The sequence below is a fragment of the Cynocephalus volans genome, chromosome X, assembly GCF_027409185.1.
Source record: "Cynocephalus volans isolate mCynVol1 chromosome X, mCynVol1.pri, whole genome shotgun sequence".
NCBI classification, from domain to species: domain Eukaryota; kingdom Metazoa; phylum Chordata; class Mammalia; order Dermoptera; family Cynocephalidae; genus Cynocephalus; species Cynocephalus volans.
In genome coordinates this window covers 80462559-80481888 of record NC_084478.1, presented here as the reverse complement: position 1 = coordinate 80481888, position 19330 = coordinate 80462559, and the positions used below count along the sequence as shown (strand labels likewise).

Genomic DNA, 19330 nt, shown 5'->3' with positions numbered 1-19330 from the left:
ATGCCTCCCTTCCCCGACTCCGGCTCAGCCCCAGCAACAGGCATAGGCCCTCTCCCACTTCCCCCTCCGCCAGTCTTCCACCAATCGGGCCTCGATCTCCAATCCTTCCCTCACTGCCCCGTCTCCACTGGGTCTTCCGCCAAGCGGGCTTCTGCTCCCACGTGCCTCTATCGAACCTCTCCCTGGCCCCCATCCCGCCTTCCACCCCCGTTGGTTCGCAACCAAACATACCAAGATCCCTGCCCACCGTCCACTCACTCCCTCTTCCACTCCCCCATTCCCACCTCAATGTGCCAGTCGATCTTCCACCAAACAGGCCTCGACCACCCCCACACCCCCTCTACCTCCCCCCACTGCTGCCTCACTCCACCAGCACCGCTCAGGCCCAGACTCCTCCCCACCCCCACCCCCCCACCTCATGCTTCCATTCTCTTGTCCCACCTCAAACCTCCAGCCTTTCTTTCACCGCTAGGGCCTGGAACACCCCCCCTAACTGCCCTCCAGCCCCGCTCCACTCCCTCACACCTCCACTGAAATCTCTACCCCCCATTCCCCATTTCCGCCGTACCCAAATATCACTAATAACAAAAATAATAATCCTTCTTCCAAAAGCCACCCTCCCCCTTTTTTTTTAGTGGAAACAGGAAAAATATTTTGCCTGAACCTGTCCAAAGGTTCATGGGCAATCAGAATCTAAGGTATATGGCGGTCCTGATTTTAATTAAGTCTGCTCCACTAGGATTAGCTTCTAAATTGTTTCCGCATCAGTACCCATCTCAGTCCAACCAGTCACCTACCTGCTCTTGTAGCCTCCGGCGTGGCTGACTGCAGCTCACCCCCGACTGCCAGCTGAGTGTGTGCAAGATCCTGAGCAACTGTGAGGGACGCCGGGAGCAAACCCTTTTATAGAGCCCGGAGCCGGAGTGCGGTAGGAATTGACGTGTTCCCGTGTTCCCTGTACCCAACTATCACAGCTTGGTCACCAGGCAAATCTGAACATAATAACTACAAAATCAAATTTAGCGCCTATCTGCAGCGCTTCCAGAATCAGGTCTTTCACTTCACCCGGATGTTGCTTCTTTGTCCAGTAAGCGCCATTTCAATACAGAGCTCGGAGACCCCAACCCGATTCTGTGGCTAAAGGTACCTACCTTAAATTAACTTTTTGGGTGATAAACAAAAACCGAGTTGAATCCTCCCTAACAAAGTTTCTTCCTTGTGAAAACTTGTGATACACGGGAAATTGGCGGGGGGTGGGGGAGGTCTGGGCCTGAGCGGTGCTAGTGGAGTGAGGCAGCAGTTGGGGGAGGTAGACGGGGTGTGGGGTGGTCGAGGCCTTGTTCCGCGCTTGAATTGCCCAAACCTCTTAAGTCCGTTTGCCTACCTTCCAAGCTACTCACTCCGGGCTAGCAGGGGAGGGCCACCTAAACTCCTAGATAAGAGCAAGGAAACAGCCCAGCAGTGCCTAGCAACATTGACCCATGACATTTGCTTCCGGACCCCTCCGAACCCTGGAGATAAAGAAGGGTTGGTTACTTGAAGCATTTTGGAGCTCGCTCCAAACACACCAAGAAAAAAACGGGAGAAGCAAATGCGTGCTAGATTGCGCCCATTACTCCAGCAGGCACCCGTACAGTTCGTAATTTAGGTGGTTTGGCCAAGAGAATACAAATAAAACACCCCTGCATTTTTATTTTGTGCTAGGCATTGTTCCAAGTGTTTGGTTTTATGTGGATTTAATACTTACACTTTAAAAAGTAGGCAACGTTAGTGCTCTCATTTTAGAGAGCACAGGGCTAGCGGCAGAGTTGGGATTCAAACTCCAACAGTGCTAGTTCCAAAACCTACTTAAGAACCTGCCTACATACTTAACGTTACATTCTGAGTTGGCAAGGAATGGGATAAAACTCTCTATGACAAACTTGCAAATTAACTTCTACAAGCTTTTTCTATAAAAATGGGGATTACATAATTGTACCCCAGAGGATTGGGCAAAAAACCTAAACGTTAGCTAGAATGAAGAGGTATATGCTTCAAGTAAGAGTGGGTTAGGATTAGAATCGAATCTTAAAAACAGGCAGTTCGGAAGTTACACAAGTTTATTCAAGATGTGCAAGCAACTCCTTTAGAGTGAAGGCAGGAGGAGCTGAAGTAGACTGGAAATAACAGATAGATTCTCAACAAATGGAAGAGGATGGAAGCAAAACTTCTATGAGGATGCTAGTGGACCTTTCTTTCCATATCTTTTTTTTTTTTTTTTTTTTTTTAAAAAAGATGACCGGTAAGGGGATCTTAGCCCTTGACTTGGTGTTTTCAGCACCACTCTCTCCTGAGTCCTGAGTGAGCCATGGGCAGGCCCCCTACATCATCTTTTAGGAAACAAACAATAATCTACATTAAAGCTTTGAGGGTGCAACCCACAGAAGTTGAGAAGTAAATTGCCTAAAATTTTATCAGGAAAAAAAAAAAAAAAACAACCACTTTTCCCCTCTCATTTATATCTGAGAAAACTGGCGGCCAAACAGCCTGTTCTGATCTCTGATGGCTGAGTTTAATTACTGTACAGAACAGAATTTTGCCCCCAGAGCCAAAAATGAAACTATAAGGGTAGATGAAGCCAGAGTGGTCATAAGCAAAAGAGCAACAAGCATGAATGGGTATGTGGGGGGGTCGTAGGCTTTGTTGTCGTTTTAATGGCTCATACCAACCGACCCCACCTCTCCACCAGACTTGACTGAGAAAAAATAATTCTTAGGATCATAGCTACAGTAGAAAAATCTGGCCCTTTTGTTATTTGGAGCTGTTGACATGTAGATTTGGTCACTGGATGACCCTATTATTCTGTCCAACACTCAGTATAAAAGGCCACAAAATACATCAGCCATATTAAGGGGAAATCATTCGTTTATTGTTTAAATATCGCAAGACAACATCTGAATTTCTGTAGCACAATTTAAATGTTTTACTTTTTTTTGATAAAGCAGAATATAATAGAAAAAACAATTAGTTTCCAGTAATATCTATATCTCTATTCATAATTAAGTCTTCCACAGACATGTTACCTGGAAATAAAAGCCTGTTACAATAAGCAAAGCTTCAATCAGAGAGGCTACTTTTCGTGCCAGGAAAAAGTTCATCCCTATAGGAGAAATGATGTGCTATGTAAAATGGCTGTATGGTTACGCAGCCTTGAGGGCACTGGAAGTATATTATCCTATTCCACATTAAGTAGTTTGATGAACTTGAAACACCAGTTTGTCTGCAACCATGCTGGCAACCTTTAACTCATATTTCAATCACGTAAAAAATAAATTAAGAAATCCCTTATCTGATGTTTCTTGATTTACATTATTAAAAGGTACAAAGTTCATTAACATGTAATTCTGGTTCAGAATCACATTTGAGACTCCTTGCTCAGAATTTGGTTAGCAGTGAGAATCTTTCAGAAATTCAAGTTCTTATTAATCAATAATTTGTCAGTTAGGATACATTCAGGCATCAGCTGCAACTACAGAATAGGTGCGCTGCCTCAGCACTTTGGAAAGACATTATCATCCAGAACACTACTAGCAGACGAAAAATTATCTGTGACTGAATAGCATAAGTACAGTACAACAAGACAAAACATATTCATATGTTGGCTTGTTTAAGCCTCAAGCCCTCAACCCTTTATTGTATTATTCCTATGATTAATACCAAGAACTCAAGCTCCAGGAGGCCTAAAATCTAATTAGTACTCCAATTCAAGTAGCAGTGCAGTTCACTACCTCTGAGGCTGAATCTAGACAAACTTCAAGACCAAGCCCAGAAGACAGTTATTATGTAATACCCAACAAAGTCTGAAAAATAATTACTTGTATACACAGATGGTCCTTTAGAGATTTTACCTATGTTTTTCAATGAAAGATATTTAATGTATTGGAGATAACTGTGACTTACTGATCAAATATTTAATACTTATACTTACCTGGGATTTCATTTCTGCTGAAAGAAATAGGAAGAACAGGACTCACTTTAAAAAAGAAATGAACTTTAGAAAGGAAGATAAAAATCTTATCACAGACACTATCACTTTTGGAAGCAGCATAGAAGGGGCAGTTAAGGGTAAAACACTGGTGAAATAGGTCAAAATTAGGCAAAAAAAAAAAAAAAAAATCTATACTATTATCAATGACAGTACCACAACTGTGCCCTTCATAATTAATAATAATCACTCCTAAGAATTTTTATTTGGCAGCAGATAGTGTGTTTAAGAGAAACACTCTGGGATGTCTTGAATCAGACTTGGTTTTGTTAGCTGAGATAAAAAACTTAAAACTTCTACTTAAGGAGAGGGAGAGAAGAAAATAGGAAATGGACCAGAAAAAATTTTGAGTCATCATCTAAACCAATAAAGCACTGAGAGCTCCAAACATTAGGTCAGACACTAAAATGACTGATATAGGCTCGAGTGGTTTATAAAACCTATAAAAGACTACACCAGCAAAGTCCCTGTTAATCTGTCAGAGTTCAGAAACTAAAACAGGGAGTAACATTTTAGCTTAAAACCTCATCTCAAGAGAATCATATACACTTCACATGAATAAAAATACCTGAAACCAAACATTTTTAAAAGCTCCAATACCCAAAATATAAAGAAAAAGACCTTAATTTCAGAAGACTCAATCAATCCATGGAATCACAAAACGGCTGGACAATCTACATCTCCCCTCCACACTAACCATCCCATGGAAGACCAAGGGAGATCAGACCTTCCAGACCTATGCACCACCTGGTTGCTGCAAAGTTTTATGGAGATTCCTTGTGGAACAGCAGTTTCCCATGTCTTGTGTCTCTCCCAATCATGCAGGAAGCAAGTCTGGCTGTGCTATTCTATTATCATTATATATCACCCATCTGCAACATGGTACTGTACAGATAAGTAAAGGTATGTTATATAGTTCCCTTTCCCCCAGAAGGTTGAGGCTCAGGTATAGGAGTGATTCTCTGTCTTTATTTAAGCTGAGTCAGTGACTTCAACAGGCTTAATCATGTGGTCAGGTTTGTTGCCAGCTGCATAATGCTCCCACATCTGAAGATAGAGCCGTTCTAGTTCCATCGTGTATTGTTTGGTGTTGAACAGAGGGCTAGATATTCTCTGCTTCCAGACTTTGCCACGAATTTTCTTCAGGCTAAGTAATAAAAAGAGAATCAACTTTACAAATCAGAGCAAAAACTCAGGACTAAACCCTATAAATACCTACTCACCTCTGTGGCAAAATACATGACCAAACTTCACGCTATCTTCTTTTCTGATTGGCCCATTACCTCAATGCTAAAAAAGGGAAGGGTCACAGCTAACATAATGCTAACAGTAAAAATCAAGTTCACTCCCACATTTTCTGAAAAAAATTTAGTTCTTTCTTAAACAAGTATATCCAAGGGATACCATGCTTTCTCCGTTTCCTCTCATTTCCACCTTTAAAATAAAAACAAGAATTGGTAATTGGCCTATGTACTACCTGCTAGAAAGTAAAGTGCTTACCTTTTTGATAAGCTATTTAGCAATGTGTGTAGTAAGAACCTTAGAAGTTCATAACCCTCTGGCCTATCAATAACATTTTTCAATTTATTCAAAAGAAATAATCAGAGATGCAGACACACATGACTATGCAGATGTTCACTGAAGCATCATTTACAACAGCTAAGGCCCAAACATAAGACGAAGCATTCAGTTTATGATGACTTTAATGAAACAGCAAAACACACAGGAGGAAGACAAATGCAGTATGTCTAATGCCATACATTTTCCACTTGTACCTCAACTGAGTCATTTATTTAGATATTATAAAAGTGTTCCTAGTATCACTAAGACTATGGGTCTGTTCAGAAATAGGGGAAAAAAGCAATCAATTCTTCTTCTGGAAATGGGGGATTAGGGGGATTCTTTCTATACTCCTCTTCTGAATATATTACTTTTCATGAGATTATTCTTAGATGAAAAGAGAACTGTTACTTTAGAACCAGAAGCTGGAACACTTCTGTGCATTTTTAAAAGCAGTAATAAAAAAGTTGTTTTAATGTTTGTTGTGACAGAACTAGTAAAATGACTGGGCATATCTGTTGACCTCAACCCAACCATGTCCATATCACCACTACTTTCCGAAGAAAAAGACCTCCATGCTCTACTTTTTAAAAAGTTGTGTGTCTGTAGAATGGTGGTACATCCATACAATTAAAACAGTTAACAATAAAAAGGAATGAACCTGCTGAGTGAAAGAAGCCTTTAGAATGCATACTGAAAAAAAAAAAAAAAAAAAAAAAAAAAGAATGCATACTGTATGATTTCATCTGTATAAAGTCCTAGGGCTGGCAAGTTTGCTCAGTTGGTTAGAGTATGGTGCTGACAATACCAAGTCCAAGGTTTGATCCCTGTACTGGAAAACCGCCAAAGAAACTTTTTAAAAGGAGAATGTATAAAGTCCTAGACAGGCAAAACTAATTTATGCTGGGAAAAACACCCACAACAGTGATTGTCTCTGGGTAAGGGGGACTGACTGAGAAGGGGCATGAAGGAACTTTCTAGAAAGGGTTTGGATTACCAAGGTATTTCTCAAAACTCACTGAATGGTTACTTCAGATTTGTGTATTTCACTGTATATAAATTCTGCCTGAAAAGAAAAAAATTGAACTCTAGTTAATGATATCCCTTCATATTCTGAAGAATTTAGGGAGAATTATATTGATGTCTGCAATTTGGCTCAAAATGTATCAAATAAGATGGACTTCTTGATTGAGAGAGGGATGGGTAGATATGTAATAAAGCAAGGAGTAAAATGTTAATGGTAAAATCTAGGCAGTAGGTATAGACGTGTTTACTATAAAACTGAATATTTTCATAAAAAAATGTTGGAGTGAAGTATTGTACGAACCAACTAAGTTCCAAAGAGTCTAATAAAATATATATATATTTTTTACAGTTTACATTATTTTCTGTAGTTATCTCCAGACTGTTGGACAGAAATCTTAAATATTTTTAAAGCCTGGGCTCAAATTTTCATTTTCCTTAGATGTATATGATGTTCAGTGGAGAAAATTTTGAAAATAATAAATAGGTAACATCTACGGAATGCTTACTATGTTCCAAGAACTGTTGTAAGTGCTTTACCTGGAATATCTTTTCGATCTTCCCAACATCCCTGCAAGGTAGGTACTATCATGAAGCTCCACTTTGCAGATGGAGAAACAAAGGTACACAGAGATTAACTTGCCTAATTTCACAAAGCTTGTTAAGTGGGAGAGCCTGGATTCAAACTCAGGCAGTCTCAAAGAGTGTGCATCTTTTAACTTCTATATAATTATATCATATGCTACTTTCTCATAATAATACAAAGAAGAAAAAATCACCCATAATACCTTAAAAAAAAAAAACACCTCATTTAAGAGATAAATACCATTTCATTATATAAATAAAGCTTCTTTTAAACATCACCCTTCCAATTCCCACCCATTTTCAGGCACTTAAGTTATGCTTCCTCCCCCCTCCCCCAATTTATACTACAGTGAAGCAGTGGCAGTATTAGAGTCAAAGATCTAACTTTTTAAAGCCTCTTGTAGTGGATTGAATTGTGTCCCCCCAAAACTCCTTGAAGCTTGAATTGTGTCCCCCAAGTTTTATGTATTAGAAACTTAGCCCCCACTGTGACTGTTAAGAGGGTGGGAAATCCTATTATGGTAACTGAAAGTTGGAGGCTTGAAGAGGTGATTGGATTGCAGGGCCATGCAGTAGTGAATGGATTAAAAATGGTGGTCAGGGTGTGGTTCTGAAGGCTTTAAAAGGAGAGAGGAGTCTCTCTCTGCTTTCTCAGTTTTCACCATCTTGCAATGTGAGACCCCTGGGTCACTGTAAGAAGACAAAAAGACGAAGGAAAGTTTGGAATGTCTTAAGAGACTGGTTACATGGCGGCAAGCAGAATGCTGATAGAAATATGGACTGTAAAGACCATTCTAAGGTCTCAGATAGAAATCAGAAGGAGTTTATTGGAAACTGGGGCAAAGATTACCCTTGCTGTTAACTGACAAGGAATTTGGCTGCATTGTGTCCATGTCCTAGGACTGTGTGAAAGTTGGAACTTAGGAGTTGTGAATTAGACTATCTGGTGGAAGAAATTTTTAAGCAGCAAAGTATTAAGGAAGCTGCACAGCTACTTGGAACAGCCCACTCTGAGTTATGGTGGCAAAGGCATGACATAAAGCCAGAATTTAAAAGAGAAGCAGAGCATAAAGATTTGGAAAATTTGCAGCCTGGCCATGTAGTAGAGAAGCAGAGAGCATGCAATGGTGCGGCGCAGCGACCAATAGCTAAGATTAATACAAAAGAAAGGGATTATCAAGAGAAGGGGAAAAAGGCCCTGAGGGCATCACAGAAGCCTCTGGGACCAACCCTTCCATTTCAGGCCCAAAGGCCTAGGGAGACAGAATGGTCTTGGGGAACAGGCCTGAGGCACCCTAAAAAAGCTCACTGCTCAGGGCCACCTCGGGATGCTGCTCCCCACACCAGCACTCCAGCTGCTTTGGCAAATATGAGCTGGAAGCCTTGGCAGCATCCACATGTTGTTAGGACTGCATGCTCACAGAATGCCAGAGCTGTGAAGGCTTGGGAGCCTCTACCCCGATTTCAGAGGATGTATGGAAAAGTCTGGGAACCCAGGAAGAGATCTGTCACAGGGGCGGAATCACTGCAGACAACCTTCACTACAGCAATGCCAAGTGGAAACGTGGGGTTTAAGTTGCAGCAGAAAAACCCCATCAGCGCCATGTCTACTGGAGCCATGAGAGCAGGACCGCCGTGGAAACCTCAGACCTGTGGAGCTACCAGCATGCAATGCCAACCTGCGAGAACTGAAGCATCACCTGAGACCAGGAAAGCCATGGAAGCAGAGCTGCCGAAGGACTTGGGGAACCAAACCCTACACCAGCATGCAGAGGAGGTCAAACATGGAGTCAAGGTACCTGATTCACCAGCTTTGAGATGTAATGCCTGCCCTACTGGGTATCAGACTTGTTTGGGACCGGTTACCCCTTTCTTTTAGCCTATTTCTCCCTTTTGGGATGGGACTATGTACCCTGTTTGTCCCACCATTGTTTCTTGCAAGTAGATAACTTGTATTGATTTCACAGATGGGACTTTGAACTTTGGACTTTTGAGTGGAAACAAGACTTTGGGGATGAAATGAATGTATTTGCATGTGAAAAGGATATGAGTTTTGGGGGGCCAGAGGCGGAATGCAGTGGATTGAACTGTGTTCCCCCAAAACTCCCTGAAGCTTGAATTGTATCCCCCAAGTTTTATGTATTAGAAACTTAGCCCCCACTGTGACTGTTAAGCGGGTGGGAAATCCTATTATGGTAATTGAAAGGTGGAGGCTTGAAGAGGTGATTGGGTCGTAGGACCCTGCAGTAGTGAATGGATTAGAAATGGTGGTCAAGGTGTGGTTATGAGGGCCTTAAAAGAAGAGAGAAGAGAGTCTCTCTCTCTCTCTCTGTGTTCTGTTTTCACCATCTTGCAATGTGAGATCCCTGAATTACTGTCACCACCACCACATGGACTTTGGACTTCCCAAGCCTCAGGAACTATAAGCAATAAATTTCATTTTCTTTATAAATTACCCAGTCTCAGGTATTCTGTTATAGCAACACAAAACAGACTAATACACCTCTTAAAACTCTGAAACAGGCTGCACCAATTTACTTACTTATGTATGAAGAGGACTTAATGCTCCCTGATCAACATCATATTAAAAATATTTTTATTTTATAGGAAAATAATGGATATACCTCAATATTATTTTAATTGGCATTTCTACTAGAGAGGCTGAAACTTTTTCTTGTTAACCATCTGTATTTCCACTTCAGTGAGTAGTTGTCTGGTCATTTCCTTGTTTGCTTTCCTATTAGGGGACTTAAATTTAAATGTTCCTCAGTCTTTACATAGCCAGGACATTAATCTTTGACATATGAAACAAAGATTTTTTCCCCCTCATTTGCCTTTTAATTTTCTTGAGTATTTTTACTCATTTACTTATTATATAGTAAAACCTACTGATGGAGTGTGGATGTGTTGTCCCCTCCAAAATTCATGTGGAAATTTGATCCCCATTGAGGCAGTGTTGGAAACTGATTGAATCATGGGGGCGGATTCCTCATGAATGGATTCATGCTCTCCCTGGGGGAGGGGGGGATTAATGAGTGCGTTCTTGCTGGATTAGTTCCCGCAAGAGCTTGTTGTTTAAGAGACCCGGCACCTCCTCTCTCTCTCTTGCTTCCTCTCGCCATGTGATCTGCTTGTACCCACCGGCTGCCTGCCACTCTCCACCATGAGTAGAAGCAGCCTGAGGCCTGTGCCAGATGCAGCTGTCCCAGAACTGTAAGCCAAATAAACCTCTTTCCTTTATAAATTACCCAGTCTCAGGTATTCTGTTATAGCAAGACAAAACAGACTAAAACACCTACTGATCATTTGAGAGTTTAGAAAGTTCCATTCAGAAATCAAACAACTGATTCACTTCAATTTTACCTTTACCTTATTGTTTCATTTTATAACAGCTAAATTCTCTCTTCTTTGCCATGTAATTTGTTCATGGAAAAGTTTACTTACTATTCTAGATCAGTTCCCAGTTTCACAGCTATGTCTTCATATTCTTGTCTATTTTTAGCAATAAGCTCAAGACAACCTAAACATGTGAGCTGGGAAGCTGCAACTCGAGAAGCAAGAGTCTCTCCTGTAATATAAAAGATAACAATTGCACATCTGAGAATGTAAACAGCACACAGTTATCAATGTTACTTATGTTAAGCATCCACACAATGCAGATGAGAAAGCAGCCACACGTTCAGACTTGAGCAAATCTTATGTTCTACCATCTTGTCTTAAATGTTGCTTCTAGTACATATAATTTCACATGGAAGTATCTCCCCACAAAGGAGATTTTTTGAAAAACGAGAAAGAATTCAATAATTTATCAGCAACTTACCTGGCATAGTCACCATGGGTGTCCCTGCCCAGAGGACATCCATTCCCGTGGTATGTCCATTACAGAGTGGAGTGTCCAGACAGACATCAGCCAGTTGACCTCTCCTGACATGTTCCTCTTTAGGAGCAACAGGTGAAAAAATGATACGGTTCTGGGGAAGGCCCATGTTTTGTGCATATTGTTGAATATTAGGTTCTCCTACCGCTGGAAAACGCAACAGCCAGAGCACACTATTGGGAACACGCTTCAGAATCTAAAATAGGGAACATAAGTGTAATTAATAACAGGTCTACCCTTCTTAACAAAGGTTCCTGTAAGTCTCTAATAATTCTATCACACTCTATTCTTTCCATCCAGATAGAAGCCTATTCTGAACTTAAGTCTTTTTCTCATAGATGAATTATGATTAGTTGAATTATTCCTCTCTTCTGCTTAGCTGTCCCCAGAGAAAGCTTGAAGAAAGAGAGGAAACTGATGGTAGAAGACAGGAAACAAGTTACTAATTGGCAAAATCTGAGGCAGCTATATCATGTGGGAATTGATACAAGGAGTGGTTTTTGTTGGATAGGAATTCTCCATTTTAAATTTTAAATCCCTCACCATGATACAACAAAGAAAATTAATTCACACTTGCCTAATTTTTTTTTGCCTAATCTAGATCAGAGGTGAGCAGACTTTTTCTGAAAAAGGCCAAATGGCAAATATTTTTGGCTTTGGGGCCACACAGACTCTGTCATAATTGCTTAATTCTTCTGTTATAACTTGAAAGCAGCCATAGATAGTATGTAAACAAGTAGGCATGGCTGTGTGTCAAAAAAATTTTTATTTACAAAAACAAGCAGTGGGCTGGATTTGGCCCACAGGCCATAGTTGGCAAACTCCTGATTTAGATCTAAATCTACTCCATGTACCACACAAGTTCACAATCCCTTCTCTGAAAGCTAAGAGAACAGATGAATTAATTCAGAATATTTCAAATTTTAAAACAGAACAGTGCATACATATTACATAACACCCTCAGTGGCAACTCCCTGTAAATAAACACATCAGTATCTTTGCATCAAAACGTAGGAATATTCATACTATATGGAATAAATTAAAAACTATAAATAGCCTGTCAGTTCAGGCAGCTTTGTTGCCAAATAAATTTACCACAAACTTAACAAAAAAGCAAAAAAAAAAAAAACCCAAAAGAACTATCTCCAGGTTACCTGAAGGCAAAACATGCCATTTTGGTTCTGAGCCAGTTACAGATATTCAATATCTTGCTTATGCAAACTGGTCTGATGAACTGACTGAGAGGTAATGGTATAAAGTAACTCCTTCCTGGTTATAACTCTACAATATTACAAGAATGTTAAACACAGGTGGACATACATGACAGCTTTTGCTATGAGTTTAGTTAAACCAGGGGTTGGCAAACTATAGCCTGTGAGCCAAACCTGGCATGCTTCCAGTTTTTGTAAATAAAATTTTACTGGAACACAACCATACTCATTTACATAATGTCTACTATGGTGTTTTCGTACTACAACAGAACTGAGTAGATGTGACAAAGTATGGACCACAAAACCAAAAATATTTACCATCTGTCCCTTTAAGAAAAAGTTTGCTGACCCCTGGTTTAGACAGAAGAACACTTTGAATATATAAATAAAAAAAGGTTCATAATGTGATATTTAGATGATGGAAGGAAAAACAAAAAATGACTGAAAAATCTACAACAAAAATCTAGAAATGAGCACAACAGCTCCTAAGTGGGAGTAGGAGGCCAGCCTCAGCAAGATGGCTTATATACAGAATCTTTACTAGTCTCTAGACCTTAATAATGAATCTACACATACTCACATTTGCCCACATCTGCAAAGTAGAAGGGTCAATTTTATACAATTGATTAAAGTTACAGTACACAATGGCATCTTCTGGTAATCCGTACTGAGAACGGGTGGTAACAATAATAGTACGGGGAACCTCCTCTCCAGTTGCGGCTTTATTGTTGATCTAAAACAAGGAAAAGAATACAATGATTTTATTTTATTTTATTTATTTTATTCATTCATTCATTCATTCATTCATTCATTAGCTGTCCGGTAAGGGGATCGATGATTATACTTAAAGTCAAGATAGTCTGGGCCGAGCCCGTGGCGCACTTGGTAGAGTGCTGCGCTGGCAGTGCAGCGACGCTCCCGCCGCGGGTTCGGATCCTATATAGGACTGACCAGTGCACTCACTGGCTGAGTGCCGGTCACGAAAAAACGACAAAAAAAATAAAAAATAAAAAAATAAAATAAAATAAAATAAAGTCAAGATAGTCTGATATTTTTCAATCGATGAAGAATCCGTAAGATGCAAAATGATATAACCATTAAAAGTCATGTCACTATACTGTAACATAAGAAAACATTCATGATATATTAAATAAAGGAAAATAGTTGCAGCATTATCTTAATTCAGTGGGGGGTGGGAGAGGTTGCACTACGAAACGTCTTGCTTTAGCCAAAAAGTTCTCAAAAACCTATTAACAATCCAACAGCCAGCTTCTGCTCACTCTTTTCTTCATAAATGAAATGTCCTTTTCTAAATCACACCCACCCTCCAAAGCTAAACTTAAATTACTCCTGCAAATGGTCTCTTCTCCCAAGACTGTCTCTTCTCACACTGATGATTACCATTTCTGAACTTCTACATACACAATTATAGTCTTATCTGGCAATTCCCACACATTTAAACACTGCCTTACATTGTTATGTCACTGTTCCAAGTATGGATGGACATTTCAGGAAAACTGTTAACTCCTAAGAGGTCAGAGATCTTTTCTTTACACTCTATTGACGGAGCTACATATTCACTTATTCAAGCATGCAATATATATTTGAGTACATACTACATTACTGTGGTTAAGATATAGGCCCTAAAAAAATTCAATTCAGTGGAGAATACAAACACAGGGAATTATAATGTGTTGAGCTGAATGTAACGATATATCCCAAATATTATAGAAGATACGTACTGATGGAGTAGGGATGGAGAAGTTAGAGACAAGTACAAAAACTGATTCCTGAAGGAGCTGTCTGAACTGAAAATCTGAGCAGGATTTAGGCAGAGAAAGGATGGGTTTACAGAAGTAAGAAACTGCATGGTGCCAATAGATATATGATAATAAGAGTATAACTACAGGCAAGGAATAACTAGATATCAACAGAGTAGACTCTAAGTAACCTGCTGGCTGAATCTAGGAGACTTAAAATCATACAAATCTACAGAGATGCCAATTTCCACTAAACTCATTTCCTCACCTATAAAACAGGGATAATGATGCTTACCTCCCAGAGCTATTATGAGGTTTAAAGAAAATAAATGCATGCTTGGTGGTACATATTATGATCTATTATTCTCTTCTCACCTGGGTAGTTGCCAATCCATTGCTAATACTAAATCCATTAATTGTTATCTGAATCTGTCCTCTGTTAATCATTTCAACAACTGCTTCTGCAATAGTATTCACAGGAATGACAGGCATATTAAGAGCTGTGTTACTGCTGTCTGCATTGTCTCCTCCATCAGGACATTTCATCTAAAAAAAAAAAAAAAAAGACACAAAATGCATTATTTGGGGAAAGATCTCAAATGTAGTTAACTTTACATCAATGACAATATTAACCTGGTTCTGACCTTGACAATTTTCACATCTGGTAGACTATCAAGAAATGCTTTGAGGTCGATGCCATTCAGAACTATCCGATTGTCATAAATGTGCCCATTGGACTTAAAATCGATGACTGCTTTTTTCTAACAGAAAAAATAATTTCAGACATATCTTTTAGGATACACAGGAAATAAATCAAAATCAAGGAAATAAATGACTACAGTTCTTTGAAATCCCCCCATAGCACTTTCTTCTACCTACCTTCAGGTGAGGGAACATATTAGCATGATCACCAATAAAGAAAGTGTGAGGCATATAAGCCAGTTTCTCAGAATACTGCTCAGCAACTTCAGCTGGTGAAGTTTCCTGATCAGTAATGATATAATCCATGAAAAGCGCACCACTAGTCCCAGGGTATCCCAGCCACATTGCCTTAAAAAAAAAAAAAAAAAAAAAAATCAGACCAAAAACTGATTAAGAACCTTCATCGGTACTTATCTCTAAATTCAGCATATTATATGTCAATCATACCCTATAATGTGGTTTTAAAAAAAGGGAACCTTCATCAAAAGGTTCCAAAAATTAAATAAGTAAATAAATAAGGAGGGTTGATTTCTTTAGCCAAGAGCAATCGAGTAGTATTTTATACTAACTTTCCAAGTGCTAAAATGTTTTTCAAATTTTCAAAAAAGAGTAACTGTTTATACCCAACCATGAATTCCATGTCTCCATATACATTTACCCACAGGCATTGTGCTCCACACTCAAAATTCTTTGTTCTTGTGCATTTCAAGAACTCTTTTTAAAAATCAAGCATATCTACCCTACTGTTTCAAATGTCAGTTAACCAAAGGGAAGAAAACACATTACTGTCTTTTTAGCCCAATACACATCATGAGCAATTACTATTCATTCCTTTACCTGAATAGGAGCTGGCCTGAGAGCAAAGAGCTCATTTCGAGCGCCCTTGGTATAACCATTCATATTTACAAGGATATGAATTCCATCCTGATGGATGCGATCAGCTGCTTTTCCATTGCATGGAATCTATGAAATAGAAAATAAGAACTCACTATATAGTCTCAGATTAATTCAATTAGTTTTAATGGCATTAAACAGAATTCAGATTCCCAGAGGCAAAAGTGATAAGAATACAAAATCAACTATATTAATGCAGGACAAAAATATGGTTAAGTGCCATTAAAATGGACCCAAAGCATTACATAAACAATACACAGAGGAATTTACTACTGGATCGAATGTATGAGTAACAAGGTTTCATAGAGGAGTTTGTATTTGAAATGTGCCTTCAAAGGGAGAATTTGACAGAATACAATAAAGAACCAGAGGAAAGTGCAAGGTAGGTTTAAAAAATGGTGAGTAGGCTGGCTGGTTAGCTCAGTTGGTTAGAGTGCAGCCTTATTACACCAAGGTCACGGGTTTCAAAACCCCATACCGGCCAGCAACCAAAAAAAAAGAAAAGAAAAAAAAGTGAGCAGCAGTTTACTTTTATTTGATATAGGGTATCCATGAAGGTGAGTGGTGGGCAAAAGTATAGGCGAAAAAAGTTTTAGCAAACTGAGAAAGGTTGTGTGTGAAGAGTTTAGACTTCAGTTAATAAGCAGTTGAGTCCCTGAAGATCTCAGAGTGGTCAGAGTCCAACTGTACATCAAAAATGGCCAGGCATTGAAGCAATAGCCATAATGCAAAAGATGGTGGTGTATACTATTTATTAAATGACAGGAGTCTCACCACCTTTCTGGTAGGACTTCAATGATTCATATATGTACATACATATACACATATATACATACGCACACATGTATGTGCATTTACCTACATACATACATGTATGTGTATACACACACACTATATACGTACACACACGTGCATACTTCAAAAAGTTTGTAGAAAAATAAAATAGATATGAATCTTTCCATGAACTTTTTGAAGTACCCTCATATGTATTACATATTTTCTCTATTAAAGTGGCCAACAGAATCTACAAAGAAAAAACTGTAGTCTACATACTCAGCAAATTAATTCCCTCAGAGGTTTCAATTTTAATTTATCATAAAACTTATGCTCCTAGAGAAAATAACAATAGAACAAGTATACAAATAAAGATAACCAAAGGTAAGGTCCCATGGAAATAGATGAACTATGTTTTCTTTTAATTATGTATTTATTCTTCTTCTAAGTAACCATTTTGTTCAATTTATTCAGTTGATATTTTCTATCTACTGTCACAAGTGCTGGCTCAATCCCCAGAAAAGGTATACAAGGGTACTTTAAAAAGTTAGTGGAAAAATGGAATTAAAAGCTAATACAAATCTTTCCATGAACCTTTTCAAGACCCCTTTATTTCTAAGCACAATTAGAGCACACTTGTGTTTCATCTGCAACCTCAGCAAAAGCCAAACTGACTATAAACATAAATGACCAAGGACATAAGATCAAAGCAATTGCCCACAAGTAGCAATGTTTAATACCTATCATCAAAAACACGAACTACATGCCAATTGTCTCATTCAAATTTGCTCAAAATAAAAAAGTGGAAGTCTAAGAGTTTCACCTACCTGAGAAAGATCAATGAAATGATTGGCTTCTGCCATCACCTTCACTCGGAAGTTTGTGCCATCATCTGGGCTCAGGGCATAACAGAATACCTGAAAGGCAGCACATAGTATATTTAATAACCTTGGCTCAAAAGACACTGGCTTTACACCTAATGATGACAAAAAACCCACTGACATAGGTTATCTTTTTTAAAGGAATGACAATTCCAGAGAAACACTAGTCTTACCTCAAATTTATCAGGATTGTGCATGCCTGGAATAGACTGCATAAGGTGAGAAGTAGGATGATTCCCAAAGTCAGAACTCACATATCCTACACGCAGTCGACCATCACTGAGCTTCAAGTCTTTTGGATGATCATATGGTGGTTTATGAAGGACATTAATCTACAAACAGAATCCAATGACTATTAGTAAAGTTGAGTCTATACTTAAATTTTCATCTAGGAGAACTGACTAAAAACACACCAAATCTACACTGCACACCTGGTGAGAAAGGTCTGCCCGGAACACTTCATTTAACTCACATAGCTAGTTCAATGCAACCACAGCAGTTTATATAATATGCTCCATACTTTGACCTGTTCCTGAGACATATGAAATATCCTGAACAAATCTAAAACTTGTAGAAATGATGCACTGCAGGCAGAACATGATAAACCCTGCAACATTTTAGAAAATTCTGTAGGGAAGCATTTTTTAAAAACAAAATTACATCTAGCACCCTCATCTGTTCTCCAGAGCAAATTCCAACCTTAGATCAAGCAGTGCCCTAATTCTCAAAGGTGAGTACAAAATATCAAACACTTTATTAAACATTACGGTTTTCAACTTAAAAGAAAACATTAGTCTATTGACAGTATTTAAGTTAAGGATTCTACCCTATGGAGTGCAGGAGGTTATGCTCGAGACAGTACACAATGGAAGGGGCTTCTGGGGTGGCTGACAAAGTTTCACTTCTCAATTTGGGTGGTGTTTGCTTTATGATTATTAAGTCATACATTTGATTTGCATAGTTTTCTATATCTGTGCTTTAGTTTACAACAAAAAGATTAAAACAAAAGAATCACACCTTATCCAAGCAGAGGTTCCCATGCCTCTCAGCAATAGCCTTCCTGAAGCCATGAGAAAGAGGATATAGCATACTATGATGAGGATGAACAGAAGGCAACCTATTCTTCTCTAACTGGTCAGCCACAATACTGACCAACTTCTTCATTCGCTCATCATAGTCTGTCCAATCACAGACAATCTAAAGGAAGAAAAATAATAATAAAGAACAAAACAATAAATAAATAAATAAAGGAAGGAAGGAAGGAAGAAAAATAGGTTATTATCCAGAAAATCCTATCCCAGGATTTAATATTTTGTATGTCTTTGGCCCACAGTAATGTCAGATAACCTATTAAAACACTGTCTCCAGCCAGGCTTGGATTATTACAGCACATAATTAAAAAGTGATTACAACACTGAAAGCCAATTACTGGCCTGTTATTCTTTACCTGCAGGCAATGAGCCAAGTTACAATAAGCATCAGGAAAATCAGGCTTAAGTTTCAGAGCTGTGCGGTAAGAAGCTATTGCTTCTGGAATATTCCCTGAATCCTGGAAATAAATAAAGTGGGATGGTAAAGTTTCTTAAAATTAAACATTAGGTGATAAGATAGCACATATTCTATTAAAGAGTAATACCTTGTGAATGGAAGCCAGATTGCTGTGGGCATCTGCAAACGCAGGGTTAATCTGGATGGCACGAGTATAACACTGCAAGGCTCCCTGAACATCCTGCATCTCCTTTAAAGTATTTCCCATATTAGAGTAGGCATCAGCAAACGTAGGACTTATTCTAAAGAAGAGGACAAGGTTTTATTTATGTAGTACAAAAATCTTTAACCTCCTGTAATGTTAATTTATTCTGTTGTAATAAAAGCCATTCTAGAGAGGGCTGGCCCAGGCTCACTTGGGAGAGTGTGGTGCTGACAACACCAAGTCAAGGGTTAAGATCCCCTTACCAGTCATCTTTAAAAAAAAAAAAAAAAAAGCCATTCTACCACCTGCCAAATGTGCCAAATGCCAAACATTTAAAAATTAAAAG

At 38.9% G+C, this 19330-nt stretch overlaps 1 protein-coding gene across 3 annotated transcripts in view; it reads right to left on the bottom strand.

The window, feature by feature from the left end:
• Positions 1–4190: 4190 nt before the first annotated feature.
• Positions 4191–19330, bottom strand: part of OGT (O-linked N-acetylglucosamine (GlcNAc) transferase) — a 34250-nt gene continuing 19110 nt past the window's right edge. For all 3 annotated transcript variants that reach the window (XM_063083865.1, XM_063083866.1, XM_063083867.1), the window contains 13 exons: positions 18928–19081; positions 18739–18840; positions 18309–18488; positions 17465–17623; positions 17238–17327; positions 15580–15705; positions 14920–15090; positions 14685–14801; positions 14416–14586; positions 12861–13013; positions 11013–11265; positions 10637–10760; positions 4191–5171 (listed from right to left, as the gene is read on the bottom strand). In XM_063083865.1, the coding sequence (XP_062939935.1) occupies positions 4997–5171; positions 10637–10760; positions 11013–11265; positions 12861–13013; positions 14416–14586; positions 14685–14801; positions 14920–15090; positions 15580–15705; positions 17238–17327; positions 17465–17623; positions 18309–18488; positions 18739–18840; positions 18928–19081 (1975 nt within the window). In that variant the 3' untranslated portion in view covers positions 4191–4996. The remainder of the gene's footprint in view (positions 5172–10636; positions 10761–11012; positions 11266–12860; positions 13014–14415; positions 14587–14684; positions 14802–14919; positions 15091–15579; positions 15706–17237; positions 17328–17464; positions 17624–18308; positions 18489–18738; positions 18841–18927; positions 19082–19330) is intronic.